The 17,226-nt window shown below is 41.1% G+C and overlaps 1 protein-coding gene across 7 annotated transcripts in view; it reads left to right on the top strand.

Annotated features, from left to right (window-relative positions):
* The window catches only part of LOC140595960 (uncharacterized), a 182,201-nt gene that overhangs the window by 41,699 nt on the left and 123,276 nt on the right, over positions 1–17,226 (top strand). For all 7 annotated transcript variants that reach the window (XM_072742443.1, XM_072742450.1, XM_072742431.1 and 4 more), the window contains 3 exons: positions 7,827–7,941; positions 8,099–8,272; positions 13,495–13,598. In XM_072742443.1, coding sequence (XP_072598544.1) covers positions 7,827–7,941; positions 8,099–8,272; positions 13,495–13,598 — 393 coding nt within the window. The remainder of the gene's footprint in view (positions 1–7,826; positions 7,942–8,098; positions 8,273–13,494; positions 13,599–17,226) is intronic.

Raw genomic sequence — 17,226 nt, 5'->3', positions numbered from 1 at the left:
CAGAAACCTCTGAAACTGTCTCCAAGCCTTCATTTGGTAGGGTAAACCAAAAACAACCCTGCATCCTAGCAGAGATGCAGTGGGATAGTGCTAAAGGATGAAAGGCTGGTGAGCTCTATCACATTTCTGCTTGATTCACTAGTCTGGCCCATTCAGAGACTGGAGAGATTGTGGCAAATATCTGTAGTTACTGTCAACTTAAACAAAGAGTAGTTCCAGTCATAGTTATTGTGCGCCTCTTATTGCTTCCAGAACAGATTGATAAGACGTCAGGTACATGGTATGTCACCACTGATTTGGCAAATGCATTCTTTTCTATTCCGCCTGTGAATCAGAAATAGTTCATATTCATAGAGTATAGGCAAAGTGTCCATTCATTTCATTTGCCTCAGCGTTTTATTAACTCATGGAGCTAGACCATTTGAACATCCCCAGAATACCTCATTGGCCTATCATATTAACACCATGCTAATTTGACATGAGGAGCGTAAGAGGCTATGACGCTTTGGGCCCTTGGTAAGACGGCATGAATTGACATATCCGTGAAGTTTTGAGGCATCTAGTGGGCATGCCAGGATATTCCCGCAGGAGTGAAAGAAAAATTGCCACATTTTGAATACCTTTTCACAAAGACAGAAACTGGGAGACGTCTTTCGGTTCTGGAGGTAGCATATTTTATACCACTAATTCTCAATGCGTTGGGGGTGGGGTGGTGGGAGAAGAATTCTGCTCCTCAGGGAGCATTTGGCAGCGTCTGGAGACATGTTTTTTGACATGTCAAAAGCTGTACATACTTAATGTATTGAATTCAGTGAGTTTGTGGATAAGTATAGACCTCTGTGAAATCATCAGTGCCTTAAAGCCATAGTCCTACCCATCACCTCCCAAAGTTTCTTCCTGCTCTTATTAATTAATTAATTAATTAATTGTTAAGAACACTTAACGTAAGCTCTACCCTCTTAGCAAAGTTTAAGTATAGAATGCAGTATAATTAGCTACAGACACTGCTAACAATAGATTCGTCCGGAGACATTTCCGATCCTCACAACTGAGGACGTTGCTGGCATCTAGTGGGTCGATGTCAGGAGTGCTGGTAAACATACCCAAGAGAGGCCTCCACAACAGTCCACCATGTCCATGGTACAAGGTTGGGAAACCTTGTAGCAGCTGTCTACATTTTGAGCTGCAGTTCAACTGTGCTCTCTGTAGTAGATCCTCTAGAAGACAAATCCAAAGAGTGCAACTCCCTGGCCTCTATCTTAGTCTGGGTCCAATCAGAAGACAAATATGACATAGTATTTTAAACAGTGGAAGTAAATACAGAGAATTACTAAATGATGATGAGATAGTAATGAAAAGGTGGGACAGAGGAGTCTGAAGACAGTACCACAGAAGAGTTAACTTGGGGGGGGGGGGTCCAAAGTTGCTAAAGAAGGTGTGATTGCAGCACGATGGATGGCAGAGAAGTTTGAGTCCTGTATGTCTGACTTCCTCTGTGCATCCGATTACCAACCTCAACTCATTGGTGTCCCAGAGGGTTGTTCCTGTTAGCCTGGAGATTGAGCACTGGCCCTGGCCCACGTTCCGGTTTGCTTCCCTTCTTCTTCTTCGTCTTCTTTCATCTTCATCTTCATCTTCATCGTCTTTGTGTGCTCCTCCTCCTTCTCCTCCTCCTTTCCTTCTTCTTCTCTTCTTCCTATCTCCTTCCTTTCTCCTCCTCCCTTGCCGCGCCCCCTTCACCAGCATCAGAAGTACTCTTCCCAGCTGTGCACTGCAGAGCATGCAGTCCCAGCCCCAGCCAGTGACCTTCCTAAAATGGATACCATGCCCCTAGCAAATGCTCTTGACACCCTACTCACTCTCTGCATCCAGTCCTTAGTCTTAACTCTGCTGTATCCCTAAGGGTTTTGTTGCATCCTTCTGCATGTGCATATGATACACTGGAGGCCTTGCACTGCTCTGCTGGTCGGTGGGCTCATTGTTCCCTGACTCTCTCTATACATCCATTTATCAGACAGGACTCCCTGCACTCCTGAAGGGTAGTTCCTGTTTGCATGCTGAGTAGCACGGACTAGCTTTGGCAGGGCAACTCTGACTGCAGTTCCGACATCTCCTTCAAAGAGACCTGAATCCCAGCCTTGGGATTTACCCATTTGGGCAATCTTTCTTGGGTAATCTTGCACCTTAGGGTATTTGGATTTCTTTTCTCATCTTTATAGTTGATCTACTGTTATAGTTCATCATTTTTTATATTAAACATTCTCTGTTGAAATTACTAAGTGGTTTGTCTCCTGTTTGGACCCTCACTGATACACTATCCCTTCTTTTTGGAATGTGCTTCTCCCCCTCTTCACTGGCTAATCCCTATTCGTTCTTTAAGTTTTAGCTTTGATATCGCATCCATCCCTGACTCACTACCCTTATTTTTACATGACTCCGTAGGCCCTTTGTGCTCACCCTAAATGTGGCATTAAACTCGCCTCTACTCTGTGAACACCGCAATGTCATGTTTGTTGTTCCCTCACTGACTCCCACAATGCCAGAATACAGGTTTTCTGATTTAATTTTGTGGTCCCTTTGAGGTGGTTCTCCCAGGTCAGGGATTTTTAGTAGACTATGGCCTAGATCATCCTCAGCTCACTGGAGACCTCATATTCTCATCATGGTTTAATTATGACATAGTTTCAGTTTTCCTCAGGAGATAGAGTGGACTGCAAGGGAAGAGACATCCAAAGGAATGAATAACCAGTTATGAAAAGCTATTGGTTGTTTTTAAAAGATTTTTATTTATTTGAGTGTGAGAGAACACAAATGGGGGTGGAGACCGAGGAAGGGGGAGAAGTAGACTCCCTGCTGAGCAGAGAGCTGGAGGCAGGGCAACCCCAAGGCCCCTGAGTCCTGACCTGAGCTAAAGAAGCCTTATTTTTATAAGATTTTATTTATTTATTCATGAAAGACACAGAGGAGAGAGAGAGAGGCAGAGACACAGGCAGAGAGAGAAGCAGGCTCCATGCAGGGAGCCTGACGTGGGACTCGATCCCGGGACTCCAGGATCTCGCCCTGTGCCAAAGGCAGGTACTAAACCGCTGAGCCACCTGGGATTCCCTTAACGAAGCCTTTTAATGGACTGAGCCAGCCAGGTGCCCCTATGGAAAGTGTGTGGTGAATTTCTTGGCAACTCTTAAAAGGAGGAGACATTCATGACAGCCCTGAAGTAGAATTGGAAAACCTGAGCTAAGGGATTTGGTAAAGCATTCATATCTCAGTTGTTTTTCATCATAAAACATACATTACTCTAACACTGTGTTATTTTCATTGGTGTAACTACCAAATGAGTATGCAGCTAAGTTGAACCAGGACATACATGAGACTCAGATGGGGATGGGAGTTCTAATCAGGAACTTTCTAGAGGATGTGTGTTCTAGATCCGAAATTGTTTTCGACAGAAGTCTGGGAATTGGAAATCTTAGGTTTCAGGTGATTGTGAGAAAGTCTTTGGGGGATCCACCTAGCATTTGACCAAGGAACAAAGAAGCTCAGAGTTGGACTACCATATACGCTTTGAGTATCTCTGATCTATACAAAAACACTACAGTCAACCATATTCTTCAACTTACCTGGAGTCCTGGTGTGGAGTTCCTGTCTCCTTATAGCCTAGTAATGCCGTTGCCTCTCATCGCAGGTTGCGTTAGGAAATGTCAGTCTTCTATTCAATTGTCACTACAGAGAGCCTCTACTGGTCTCATAAGTCACCCTGGGGAATTCTAAGGGGACAAAAGATAATTTTCTAGCTGGCACCTGTAAGAGACAAATGCTTGATGCTCATAGTTGCAATCATTCACACGCACCAATACCATTTGGTCTAGCTAAGCTGAATGGGGCCAAGAAATGGTTTCTTGTTGTTGTTCCTTTGTTTTTGTTCATTGCTCTTCCACCAATGAACATGATCTGCCCTGGAACTAGCCACCCTCTCAGAAGGGACCCTAGTGGTCTCCAGAGTTCTGTAGTTCATTCCAGCAGCAGTTTCTGAGGATGCAGACCCCCTTAGTTTCTAGGTTGCTCATTCCAAACTACTTCCTGTCAAATCATGCCACCTACACACACAAAATGGCACACACACAAAATGGCCTCTGAAATAAGTGCCTACACTTGTATCTATGCATTTGTCTTGCTGTAAAAACACACCAAACTTCCCAATTTTGCTGGTGCATCTTGTGCCAACAGTGGCTTCTGTTAGGTTTTGTTGGTCAATTTCTTTTCTTTCTTTTTTTTTTTAAACTTTTTATTGATCTATTTGACAGAGAGAGAACAAACCAGGATAAGGAGCAACAAAGGGAGAGGGAGAGGCAGGTTCCCCACCGACCAGGTAGCCTGATATGGGGCTTGATCCCAGGACCCTCAGATCCTGATCTGAGCTGAAGGCAGATGCCTGACTAAGCCCCCACCCCCTCCCTTTTCTAAGCAGGCTATAGTCCCAATGGAAGGCTTAAACTCACAACCCCAAGACCAAGAGTTGCATATTGTATCAACTAAGCCAGTCAGGGGCGGCTCCTACTTTGGTTAGTCCTTAAAATCATTAACAAATGTAATAGGAATCTGGTGAGTTTGGGGGTAGCTAGTTTTGTATTAGCTGTTGTCGTGGGTTTGCTCCTGCTTTTTTCTATCTGCCTCACCCACAATACCGCGTGTAGTCCGGTTGTAATTAATTAATGGATCAATTACCACCACATTAAAAGGAGTTTCTGTAGACATTCGTATACAGCCTCTGTGTGTGTGTGTGTGTGTGTGTGTGTGTGTGTGTGTGTGTGTGTGTATCACATACACATAAATATGAACAGCCTATCCTGTTTGTATTTTACTTGATTTGTTTTTCAACCACATCATACCATTCTTCGATGTGGATCTTTCTGGTGAAATCTTTCCCATCCAATTCGTGCCTTCCCTGAGTATCTTCGAGAAACTCCCAACTTTTGTTAACAAGCATGTAGTTTATAATGCACTTTACTCTCATTACCAAATAAATACACAGATATCAAAAGAGTGCCCACTTAGACGTTACAATGGGAAAATATATCATTTCATTAGAAAAAAGAAAAAGCCAGGATATAAATACATCACGAAGTGTATGCAGGATTTACATATGGTAAAAAAAACCTCCTGGAAGCTAAGGAGGGATGTCAAATAAGACGTAAAAGCAAAGACATAACGTGCATCTAAATACACTGATTCAGGGAGATTGATTCTGTTAACATTAATTGTCTTCACCTAATTACAAATTCTCTCCATGAATTCTTCAAATTTAGCATAGTGATTAAAAATTCATCTCCAGTAACAGACGTAAATATTGCCAAGAGAATACTGAAAGAGAAGATTAAGAAGGGGAACTATGGACCTGCATTGGATACTAAAGCATATGTATAAAGCAGTTAAAATACTAGAGTACTGATTGATACAAGGCAACTGGTCAATTGAATCCATTGTAAAACCCAGAAAAATAAAAACATAACAGAATTTATGATAAAGTGGCATTTTAAGCTAGGTGAGAAAAGATGGGTTATTTAGAAGAAGCAAATAGCTGTTTTTTTAAACAGTTCTTAAATGTTGGGGCGTGGGCGCCCGTGTGGCTCAGTTGGTTAAGCCTCTGTTTATTTTTATTTTTTGTGTTTGTTGATTTTAGCTCCTGTTCCTCCATCTCTCTCTCTCTCTCTCTCACTCTCTGTCCCTCCCTCTCTCTCAGAAAAACAAAACAAAAAAAACAAAAAACAAACAAAACAAAACTTAATTGTTGCACCACACTGCAAACTAAATCTTGGATTGATTAAAGATTCAATTGGGGAATAACAGCAAAAAATAAGAATAAAGGAAATGTAAATGTAAGGCTGGGCCAACTGGGAGGATTATGAGGCATGCAGAAACGGGTTTTCATTTCATCTAGGGAATATGAATTGTTCTCCCCTTGTGAGCTTGCACTTGATGATACATGTCTCCCTCTCCCTGTGCCCTTCACCGCACTCATGTATTCTCTCTTTCTCAAAGAAATAGATAAATCTTTAAAAACTATCGAACTCTCCAAATGTATTTATTCTTCAGTCCATTTATTTCTCAAACAGATCCTGAACACGGGTTATGTAGCAGACATAGTCTACTCAGGATCTTTTCAATCTTAAAAAGACTTCATGTTGCCCAGTATGAGCAAGATGAGAAATTTTATGTATTTAGGTTTTAAAGCTTTCATTGTAAAGTGTAATCTCTCCACCCAACGTGGGGCTTGACGTTTCAGGACACATGCTCTACTGACTGAGTCAGCCAGGCACTCCTAAGATGAGATTTTATTTTATTTTATTTTGTAAAAGTTAAAAGATGTATTTATTTTAAAGGGAGAGAGAGGGTCATGGGAGAGGGGAGGGACAGGGGGAGAGAGAGGAACCCAAGCAAACTCCACCCTGAGCATGGAGCCTAATGTGGGGCTCCGTCTTACGACTTTGAGATCCTCCTGAGCCAAAACCAAAAGTTGGACACTCAATCAACTGAGCCACCCGGGTGCCCCTAAGGTGAGAAATTTTAAATGGAAGTATTAGGACTTAATCTCACCTGAAGCTTTTCCTTGGAACTTCCTGTCAAAGGAAAACATTTCTGAAGTTCAGAAATTGTGAAAGATTACCTTTACCTGCCCTTTTGACATTTCAATAATATTAAATACTAATATTGGTAATTGGAAATACTTGATTTCTATGATTCTAAACATTTTTCTATTAATTGAAATGCTTAATAAAATGAGTTTCCGCACATCCCCCCTCCAAATAACTAAAATGAGCTGTGCCCGTTTATTTGAAATCCGAGCTTCCTTTGCTCAAACTTCCTTGAAAACCAAACTAAGAATTACTTAAAAATATTCTTTTGTTATTTTAATCTCTTTTACCCGTAATGTGCTTTCAACTACTGAAAATTATTTTAGTTCTTGAACAATGTAATTCCAGGCATGGGACTAGAAGTGCAGCAGACCTGTTGTGTATGTCATTATTTCACTTAAGGCACACTGTAGATTGTATGATGCCCCACTATTTATGTACCAAGAGGAAATTTTTAAAAATCATGCCAGTTATAGTTTTAAGACATTTTGAATTGGAAATTGGATTCCGATGTCAGAGATATTAAAAGGTGACAAAATGAGCATCTTGGAATCATTGAAATAGAGTATTCGTGCTCATCCTTAAATGTAGCTGCAAAGTAGGCATAATTGGATCATTTTACCTAATTGTAGTGGGTCTTTGTAAGTTGTAGTAATAGCTATAATAATATTTGTGCTAGGAACTAGTATTCTAAACGCTTTGCATGGATCCTCATTTAAGGATCACGACAAGAGGTCTTGTGAGATAACTACTTTTTATTTTATTTATTATTACTATTGTTTCGTAACCTCTATAACCAACAGGGGTCTCGAACCCCTGGCTCCCGAGATCAAGTGACATGCTCTTCAGAGTGAGCCAGACAGGTGACCTGAGATAACTATTTTTATGCCCATTTTGTGGATGAGGAAATTCTGATAAGGCTAAGTGGTCACTGTGAAGTGACAGAGTTAAAGTGGGAATCAAACCCAGGTTGAGCTGCTTCCTGAGGTCATGCTCTTCCTAAACAGATAGGCTGCTCTTTTAATAGAGCGGTGAAGAATCACTAATAAATATTGTACTTTCTTCCAAAGTAAACTAATTCTTTGTTTTGGAGTCATGAGAATAACATAGTATTTAACATTTTCAATTCTATGAATTAATTTGAATGTTTTGAAAAGGTATACTGTAATTTCCTGACAAGTCCTTTCATGCTCACAGGAGTGCTCTGCACTTGGCCTGTGCCAATGGCCATGAAGATATGGTGAAGCTCCTGGTAGATCGGAAATGCCAGCTAAACCTCCGTGATAGTGAAAACACGACCGCTCTACTGAAGGTGGGTGGTCACAGCTATGTCTGCCTGAGATGGATTGGACTGAAGTCCTTGGAATGAACATTTGTTGCATTTAAACATAACTCATTGGTGAAACTTGTGGCATGTTTCCTTTAAGTTCCCAGAATTTACATTCTGTTTCTTGTTGTAATGCTCACAGGCTGTACAATCCCAAGAAGAGGCATGTGTAGATATTCTGCTGAAACACGGTGCTAATCCTGACCTAAAAGACAACAAGGGCAACACTGCTCTCCATTATGCGGCATTAGGGGAGAATGTCACAATAGCACAGAAAGTACTTTTAAGGAAAGGAAATATGGAGATCAAAAACAAGGTACAGGTCAACTTTTTTAACAATGTAATTTACAAAATAAATAAATAAGTAAATAAGTAAATAAGTAAATAAATAAAAATAGCTGCAAATGTTTTTTCTTGTACATGTACACTTATATGTACATAGGTACATATATATATGAAGACATCGGCACTGAATTTTATACAGCAGGTCCTGTCATCCTGGAAAGAACTGCAAAACCGAGGCAGGGGGAGGGAAAGAAAAAAGTAATGCCTGAAGAAAGGCAGCATTTTGACTGCTAGCCACCCTTCCACCCCAGAAAGAAAATCTTCCCATTGGTGCCTGGGTGTAGATGGTGCCCTCAGAGCCCACAAAGGATTGAAGGCCTAGAGGGGAGTGTGGTGATGGTGGAGGCTGAAAGCTGTGCAGGGGCTTAGGAATTGGATGCTTCTGGGGATGAGTAGGAGACCATGACCCAGAGGAGTAGCTTGGGTGAATGTAAATGGGAGGAGAAAGCAGCAGGTTGTAATAGGCCTTGGGCGCTCTAGGCCCTAAGGTTCAGAAGATGAGAGCAGGGGGATCAGGTCATGACATCCTACAGGGGGCATCTACTTGCCCTGGTAGCCACTCTGCCAGCCACGTACCACGTTGAGGCCTCCCATTCCGGAGAGTAGCTCCTGCTCAGCCTATGTAGTTCCTCAGTGGGGTGGTAGGTGTCCATGGGGAGCTGGTGCTGACCACACTTGCCAGGCTCCCTGTGCTTTCTTTGACGTGCATTACCTTCAGTCGCTGCCCTTGCAGAAACTCTGTTGTGTGCCATAGATAGGGTCGATTTTTCGTATTTGGAAGCTCAAGCATTTCCTGGATGAAAATATTTTGAAATAATTGTCTAAGCTAATTGCCTTCGGCTCAGGGCATGATCCCGTGGTCTCCCGAATCGAGTCCCACATGGCACTCCTTGAATGCAGGAGCCTGCTTCTCCCTCTGCCTGTGTCTCTGCCTCTCTCTCTCTCTCTCTCTCTCTCTCTCTCTCTCTCGGTCTCTCATGATTAAATAAATAGAAATCTTAAAAAACCAAAAACTGGAGAAGAAGAGGAAAGAACACAGTATAGTATTTTGCAGCTATAGCCACTTAGGTAAGAGTCTAAACTCTGCTTGCAAATCTAGAATGTCTTGATGGGAAGGAAGTAAGGAGAGTGTAAATAATGGAATCAAGTTGCATTTTGAGTTTACTACTCCTTGTTCTACCTCTAGCCATGGAAATTGAATGAAGGTTTGATAAGTGACTCATTTCTGTTTTTGTCTGAATCCTTAAGTGATAGGGAGAATTGGCTACGTAGGTGAAAGAGGGGACTGACATGGTTGTGTACTGTGCTAGTTCTCAGCTAGACTTGTGCTGGTGAATCACAGTCAGCTAGGGAGCTTTAAAAGAATTTACAAGCCAAAACTGTCCCGTGAAGATTTCGATGGAGTGAATCCAATAACGTGTGTACGCAGAAATTTGGAAGTAGTTTTTTGAGATTCTGATACAACTCTTGGCTAAGAACTACTGAATGGGTAGGTATACATATACAAATTTGGAGATGTAAAATAAAAAACAACTGATGTTTGCTACTGGCTACTTCCTTCCACTCTCTCCAACATTAGCGTTTCATCTGTCTGTATCTCTTTGAGAATTACAGATGAAAATTATTGGTCATCTCTGTTGGCTTGAAAAATAATTACCTTTTCTTCCAACTATCAGTCATTCACCGGCACCCAGATGGGAAGTCTTTATGAGTAGTCTTTTAATAAGTAGAGTCTGACCGTTTAAAGATTTTACATGTTTTGCTACCATTCTGTTATTAGAAGCAGGGTTTTCCCAATTGCAGCAGTAGAAATCCGTGAACCTTCCTTTTTAGTTGAAGCTGTGCGATAGACTATCTTAGGATGTCTTTCAAATTCATAGGGCCCTGGCATAGTCACTACTGTGTTAAACATTCAGCATGTAGTTAGTGACAATACAGATGGTAATTGTTTTAATAACTTTGCTTCAGCATTCCTCTGAACTCCTGTCTGTTCGGCTAGCAATCTGAGGGAAGTAAATACAAATAGATTGTAGTTGAAACAAGCATTGGAAAATTCTGACAGTAGGTGTTAATGAGTCTTCACAGCAATTTTCCTTAGAAGGTGGGGCCTAATTTGTTGGGAAAACATGATCCTGATGCTTTAGGAAAGGTTTGATGTCCAAGTATTTGTTTTACGCACAGCCATTGGAAACAGTCACAGCAAATAGAAAAACACAAGTAGGCTATAGACTAGATGTGGCCCCCGGATGTATTTAGTTTCCACTGTCAGTTGAGCTAACATTTAAAATTATGACACGCATGTAGAACTCTGGATTTTGAGCTTTTCTTATAGATCACTTCTGGTACCTTCAGCCCATGCTGCTGTTTGGTATGCTGTGCAGAGGCTGTCCCTTTATATGAGGCGTGTGTCTCCAGTTTGCTCGTGTCCCCGACTAGGTTCTTCACTGACTCGTGTCACCTGCTTTGCCTCCATAAGCATTGAGTTTACCATTACTGTTTTATGGTATATGTTGACAAAGATTTCAAGATTTTCAAGACACTCCATATTAATTTATAATATATATTTTGTATTTTATGTTAATTTCTTAGGATTGGGATTGAATTTTCTGTTTCTTCGTCTCCTTATTTTTTTCATTACTTTATTCAGTAATTGAAGAGAGACACACAGAGAGAGGCAGAGAGCTAGGCACAGGGGGAAGCAGGCTCTCTATGGGGATGCTGATGTGGGCTCGATCCCAGGACCCTGGGATCACCATGCTCAACCACTGAGTCACCCTCTGCCTCAGGATGAATTTTCCAAGTTAAAATTTAAAAGATTTTTTTTTAAAACCATTTTTTCTTTAAATGTACAGTAATCACGTTCCTTTTGGAATATCTGCAAGCCATATGAGGTTAATCCTGGTTCTCCTTGGATAGATTATGCATATTTCAGACAGTGTTCTCTTTCTCCTTGGTATTATTCCCTAAATACGCAATTTTTATGGTAGGTTTTATTATAGTAAAAATAATCCGTATAAAGCAGTATTAGAATTTTTGAATAATAGTTTTTTCTTAAACTCAGTTTCCCAACATTTAAACACCCAGTGCTCATCTAGTATTAGAATTTTTATTGGTAAGTCATGTCATTTTTTTTTCTGATTTACACTTAGTCTAAATTATAAAATAATCATAAATAGCAATGATAATAGAAACTAGAATACAAACAGGTTTTTTTAGAAGTAGATGTGCATTAGGTTCTCAGAATGAGTATAGTTGAGAATAAAATCTCATTGACTTATTTTACTTAGCATAATACCCTAACTCAGTCAGAGAAAGACAATTATCATATGATCTCATTTATATGTGGATCTTAAGAAACAAGAGAGAGGAGAAGGGAAAGAAGAGAAAAAGTTAAACCAGAGAGACTGAGGGAGACAAACCATATGAGATTCTTAATCATAGGAGCCAAACTGAAGGTCACTGGAGGGGTGGAGTGGGAGGATGGGATAACTGGGTGATGGACATTAAGGAGGGCACGTGATGGAATGAGTCTTGGGTGTTACATAAGACTGAGGAACCACTGACTTCTACCTCTGAAACTAATAGTACGCTATATGGAAATGAATTTGAATAAAAGGGTAAAAATGAAAAAATCTCATACTGAGCCTTCTAACAGTTAAGATAAAACTTTAATGTGGTATAGTAGGAGAAAGTCCAAGGATTATTTATTTAGTTATTTATTTTTAATATTTTATTGTTTTTATTTTTTATTTTAAACAAAAAAAACCCCAAATTTTTTATTGGAGTTCATTTTGCCCACATAAAGAATAACACCGAGTGCTCATCTCATTGTGTGCCCACCTTTACCAAAGATTATTTAGTATTAAGTGGTCCAAATTCATTTGAAGCTTGTTTCTTTTATTTTTATTTTTTTACTTTTGTTTTTAATTTTTAAAAGATTTATTTAAGTATTTTAGAGAGACAGCACACACATGCACAGGCTTGTGGGGGTGGGGGAGGCGGAGAGGGAGAGAGAGTGTCTTAAACAGTCTTGGTGCTGAGTGCCAGGGGAGCCCCGAATCCAACGTGGGGCTGGATCCCACGACCCTGAGATCACACCTGAGACAAAACCAAGAGTCACTCAACTGGCTACGCAACCCAGCTGCCCTGAAACCTATCTCTTTTCATTCAGAGTCCATCTCCTTAGTGACTCATTTGGAGCTGGAGTGTTTTATGTTGACATCTGGGATCCCCATACCATTGAGAGATGAGAATCCAGCAAGTTTGTACAACCTGGAGAAAACCCTTACCTTAATTGGAAAGTTCTTAAAACTATATCCCTGGGAACTCTTATTTCTCAAGTATTAATGTTTGCTACAAAAGAAGGAATTGTCAAATGGGGATAAGCAAATGTAAATGGAATTCATTTGTGCTAGTTGTATAGTGCAGTTTTGTAATATTTCACAAACTTAGATGATCATTGAATCTTTCTTTTGGGGCACAGTATCTCTTGCAAATCATGTGTTCTTTGTAATATAATTGAAGAAACACTACTCCGGAGATCTCCATTAAAATCAATAACAATACTTTAAATATTTACTACTGTGTTTTAGAGAGTGGAGACACAGAGATAAAAAATAACCCCTCCCCTCTAGAAGCTTTTGGTTTAGATGGTGTGGAATAAAATAACCATGATATATATTGTGAGAGAAGCAAAGATTCTTGGAGCCAGGCAATGATTGAAGCGAGTTTGTGGAATGACTGCAGGTAATCTGTTGAAGAGGCAGAGGAGGTCTATTTTATTATTTTTATTTTACTTTTTAAAAAGAGTTTATGTTTTTGAGAGAGACAGAGAGCGAGCAAGCAGGAGAGAGAGCACAAGTGGAGGGGAGGGGCAGAGGGAGAGGGAGAAGCTGGCTCTTTGCTGCAGAGGGAGCCCAAGGTGGGACTCCATCCTGAGACCCTGGGATCATGACCTGAGCTCATGAGCTGAAAGCAGATGCTTGACCAACTGAGCCACCCAGGCTCCCCGAGAAAGCCGTATTTTAAAAAGAAGGAGCAGGTGGTGAAACCATGGAGGGTTGAGAACGAAGGGGCTAATTTTATTTACATTCTATGTTACATGTTTAAGTTACAGGATCGTTCAGAATTTTTATGATTCATTATCCAAATATGTAATTTTGTAAAATATAAATTTTGTTTGCACTCCTACAGGATGGCCTCACACCACTTTTAGTTGCTGTAAATGAAAAAAAAGAGAAAATTGTGGAATTTTTAGTAGAAAAAGCAAATATAAATGCAGTTGACCCCGCTAAAAGGTAAAGTTTTTTGTTTTTTTTTTTTTTTTTTTTTTTTTTTTTTTTTTTTGTGAATCTTAGTATTTGGTCAAGAATGGTAACAATTTCTCAAGGCAGAAAGTTTAACTTAATAAGAAGAGTATTTATAAGTATAGTGAAAAATGTCAGCATGTGATCGGTTAGCTAGAAAACAATTACTCTGACAGGATAAGGTGAAGAACTTTATATAGTATAATTCAGAATCCTTTGTAATATAGATTGATGTCATTTGCAATAGTTTTTTACTGTATGATTTTACAGTAGCTAAAAGTGTTTCTTGTTAAAATTGTGAGTTTTTTTAGCTCAGAGCATGATGCCAGAGTCCGGGTATTGAGCCCCACATAGGGCTCCCAGCAGGGAGCATGCTTCTCCCTCTCCCTATGTCTCTGCCTTTCTTTCTGTGTCTCTCCTGAATAAGGAAATATAATTGATCAAAAAAAATTTAGAGAGTCCAAGCAGAAACCTCTGAAACTGTCTCCAAGCCTTCATTTGGTAGGGTAAACCAAAAACAACCCTGCATCCTAGCAGAGATGCAGTGGGATAGTGCTAAAGGATGAAAGGCTGGTGAGCTCTATCACATTTCTGCTTGATTCACTAGTCTGGCCCATTCAGAGACTGGAGAGATTGTGGCAAATATCTGTAGTTACTGTCAACTTAAACAAAGAGTAGTTCCAGTCATAGTTATTGTGCGCCTCTTATTGCTTCCAGAACAGATTGATAAGACGTCAGGTACATGGTATGTCACCACTGATTTGGCAAATGCATTCTTTTCTATTCCGCTAGTGAATCAGAAATAGTTCATATTCATAGAGTATAGGCAAAGTGTCCATTCATTTCATTTGCCTCAGCGTTTTATTAACTCATGGAGCTAGACCATTTGAACATCCCGAGAATATCTCATTGGCCTATCATATTGACACCATGTTAATTTGACATGAGGAGCAGTAAGAGGCTATGACACTTTGGGCCCTTGGTAAGACGGCATGAATTGACATATCCGTGAAGTTTTGAGGCATCTATTGGGCATGCCAGGAAATTCCCACAGGAGTGAAAGAAAAATTGCCACATTTTGAATACCTTTTCACAAAGACAGAAACTGGGAGACGTCTTTCGGTTCTGGAGGTAGCATATTTTATACCACTAATTCTCAATGCGTTGGGGGTGGGGTGGTGGGAGAAGAATTCTGCTCCTCAGGGAGCATTTGGCAGCGTCTGGAGACATGTTTTTTGACATGTCAAAAGCTGTACGTACTTAATGTATCGAATTCAGTGAGTTTGTGGATAAGTATAGACCTCTGTGAAATCATCAGTGCCTTAAAGCCATAGTCCTACCCATCACCTCCCAAAGTTTCTTCCTGCTCTTATTAATTAATTAATTAATTAATTGGTAAGAACACTTAATGTAAGCTCTACCCTCTTAGCAAAGTTTAAGTATACAATGCAGTATTATTAGCTACAGACACTGCTAACAATAGATTCGTCCGGAGACATTTCCGATCCTCACAACTGAGGACGTTGCTGGCATCTAGTGGGTCGATGTCAGGAGTGCTGGTAAATATACCCAAGAGAGGCCTCCACAACAGTCCACCATGTCCATGGTACAAGGTTGGTAAACCTTGTCCTACATTGAGTACTCCTTTCATCCATACGCCTTGGTGAAACTAAAGAATGCAAGACTTCAGTGGTCTCAGAGCAGATGAATTGTGCAGCAGGTGCAGGCTGTGCTTAGGAGTCCTCACTGCTTTGGTCACAGGATCCAGTAGACCCTATGCTATTCATGGTGTCAGTGGTGGGGAAAAGCTGTGCAGTGGATCTTAGGGCAAGCCCCGTTGGAGAATCAGAGGACAGGCCCCTGGGGTTTTCTGATCTTGAGTCCCCATCAGAAGCTTGCCTGTAGAGGGGTCCTATGGGAGACAGAAATGACTTGGTTTTAGTATTCCTTCTGTGCTAAGTCATTGGCTGGACACAGCCTACCAGAGACACGAGGCCTTAGTGTGAGTGCTATGGTGGATATGAAAATGTAGCAGCTGTCTACATTTTGAGCTGCAGTTCAACTGTGCTCTCTGTGGTAGATCCTCTAGAAGACAAATCCAAAGAGTGCCACTCCCCGGCCTCTGTATTAGTCTGGGTCCAATCAGAAGACAGATATGACATAGTATTTTAAACAGTGGAAGTAAATACAAAGAATTACTAAATGATGATGAGATAATAATGAGAAGGTGGGACAGAGAAGTCTGAAGACAGTACCACAGAAGAGTTAACTTGGGGGGGGGGGTCCAAAGTTGCTAAAGAAGGTGTGATTGCAGCACGATGGATGGCAGAGAAGTTTGAGTCCTGTATGTCTGAATTCCTCTGTGCATCCGATTACCAACCTCAACTCATTGGTGTCCCAGAGGGTTGTTCCTGTTAGCCTGGAGATTGAGCACTGGCCCTGGCCCACGTTCCGGTTTGCTTCCCTTCTTCTTCTTCGTCTTCTTTCATCTTCATCTTCATCTTCGTCGTCTTTGTGTTCTCCTCCTCCTTCTCCTCCTCCTTTCCTTCTTCTTCTCTTCTTCCTATCTCCTTCCTTTCTCCTCCTCCCTTGCCGCGCCCCCTTCACCAGCATCAGAAATACTCTTCCCAGCTGTGCACTCCAGAGCATGCAGTCCCGGCCCCAGCCAGTGACCTTCCTAAAATGGATACCATGCCCCTAGCAAATGCTCTTGACACCCTACTCACTCTCTGCATCCAGTCCTTAGTCTTAACTCTGCTGTATCCCTAAGGGGTTTGTTGCATCCTTCTGCATGTGCATATGATACACTGGAGGCCTTGCACTGCTCTGCTGATCGGTGGGCTCATTGTTCCCTGACCCTCTCTATACATCCATTTATCAGACAGGACTCCCTGCACTCCTGAAGGGTAGTTCCTGTTTGCATGCTGAGTAGCACGGACTAGCTTTGGCAGGGCAACTCTGACTGCAGTTCCGACATCTCCTTCAAAGAGACCTGAATCCCAGCCTTGGGATTTACCCATTTGGGCAATCTTTCTTGGGTAATCTTGCACCTTAGGGTATTTGGATTTCTTTTCTCATCTTTATAGTTGATCTACTGTTATAGTTCATCATTTTTTATATTAAACATTCTCTGTTGAAATTACTAAGTGGTTTGTCTCCTGTTTGGACCCTCACTGATACACTATCCCTTCTTTTTGGAATGTGCTTCTCTCCCTCTTCACTGGCTAATCCCTATTCGTTCTTTAAGTTTTAGCTTTGATATCGCATCCATCCCTGACTCACTACCCTTATTTTTACATGACTCCGTAGGCCCTTTGTGCTCACCCTAAATGTGGCATTAAACTCGCCTCTACTCCGTGAACACCGCAATGTCATGTTTGTTGTTCCCTCACTGACTCCCACAATGCCAGAATACAGGTTTTCTGATTTAATTTTGTGGTCCCTTTGAGGTGGTTCTCCCAGGTCAGGGATTTTTAGTAGACTATGGCCCAGATCATCCTCAGCACACTGGAGCCCTCACATTCTCATCATGGTTTAATTATGACATAGTTTCAGTTTTCCTCAGGAGATAGAGTGGACTGCAAGGGAAGAGATATCCAAAGGAATGAATAACCAGTTA

This window comes from Vulpes vulpes, chromosome 2, assembly GCF_048418805.1.
Source record: "Vulpes vulpes isolate BD-2025 chromosome 2, VulVul3, whole genome shotgun sequence".
NCBI classification, from domain to species: domain Eukaryota; kingdom Metazoa; phylum Chordata; class Mammalia; order Carnivora; family Canidae; genus Vulpes; species Vulpes vulpes.
The sequence above is the reverse complement of the archived record's forward strand: the minus strand, read 5'-3'. Positions and strand labels throughout refer to the sequence as shown.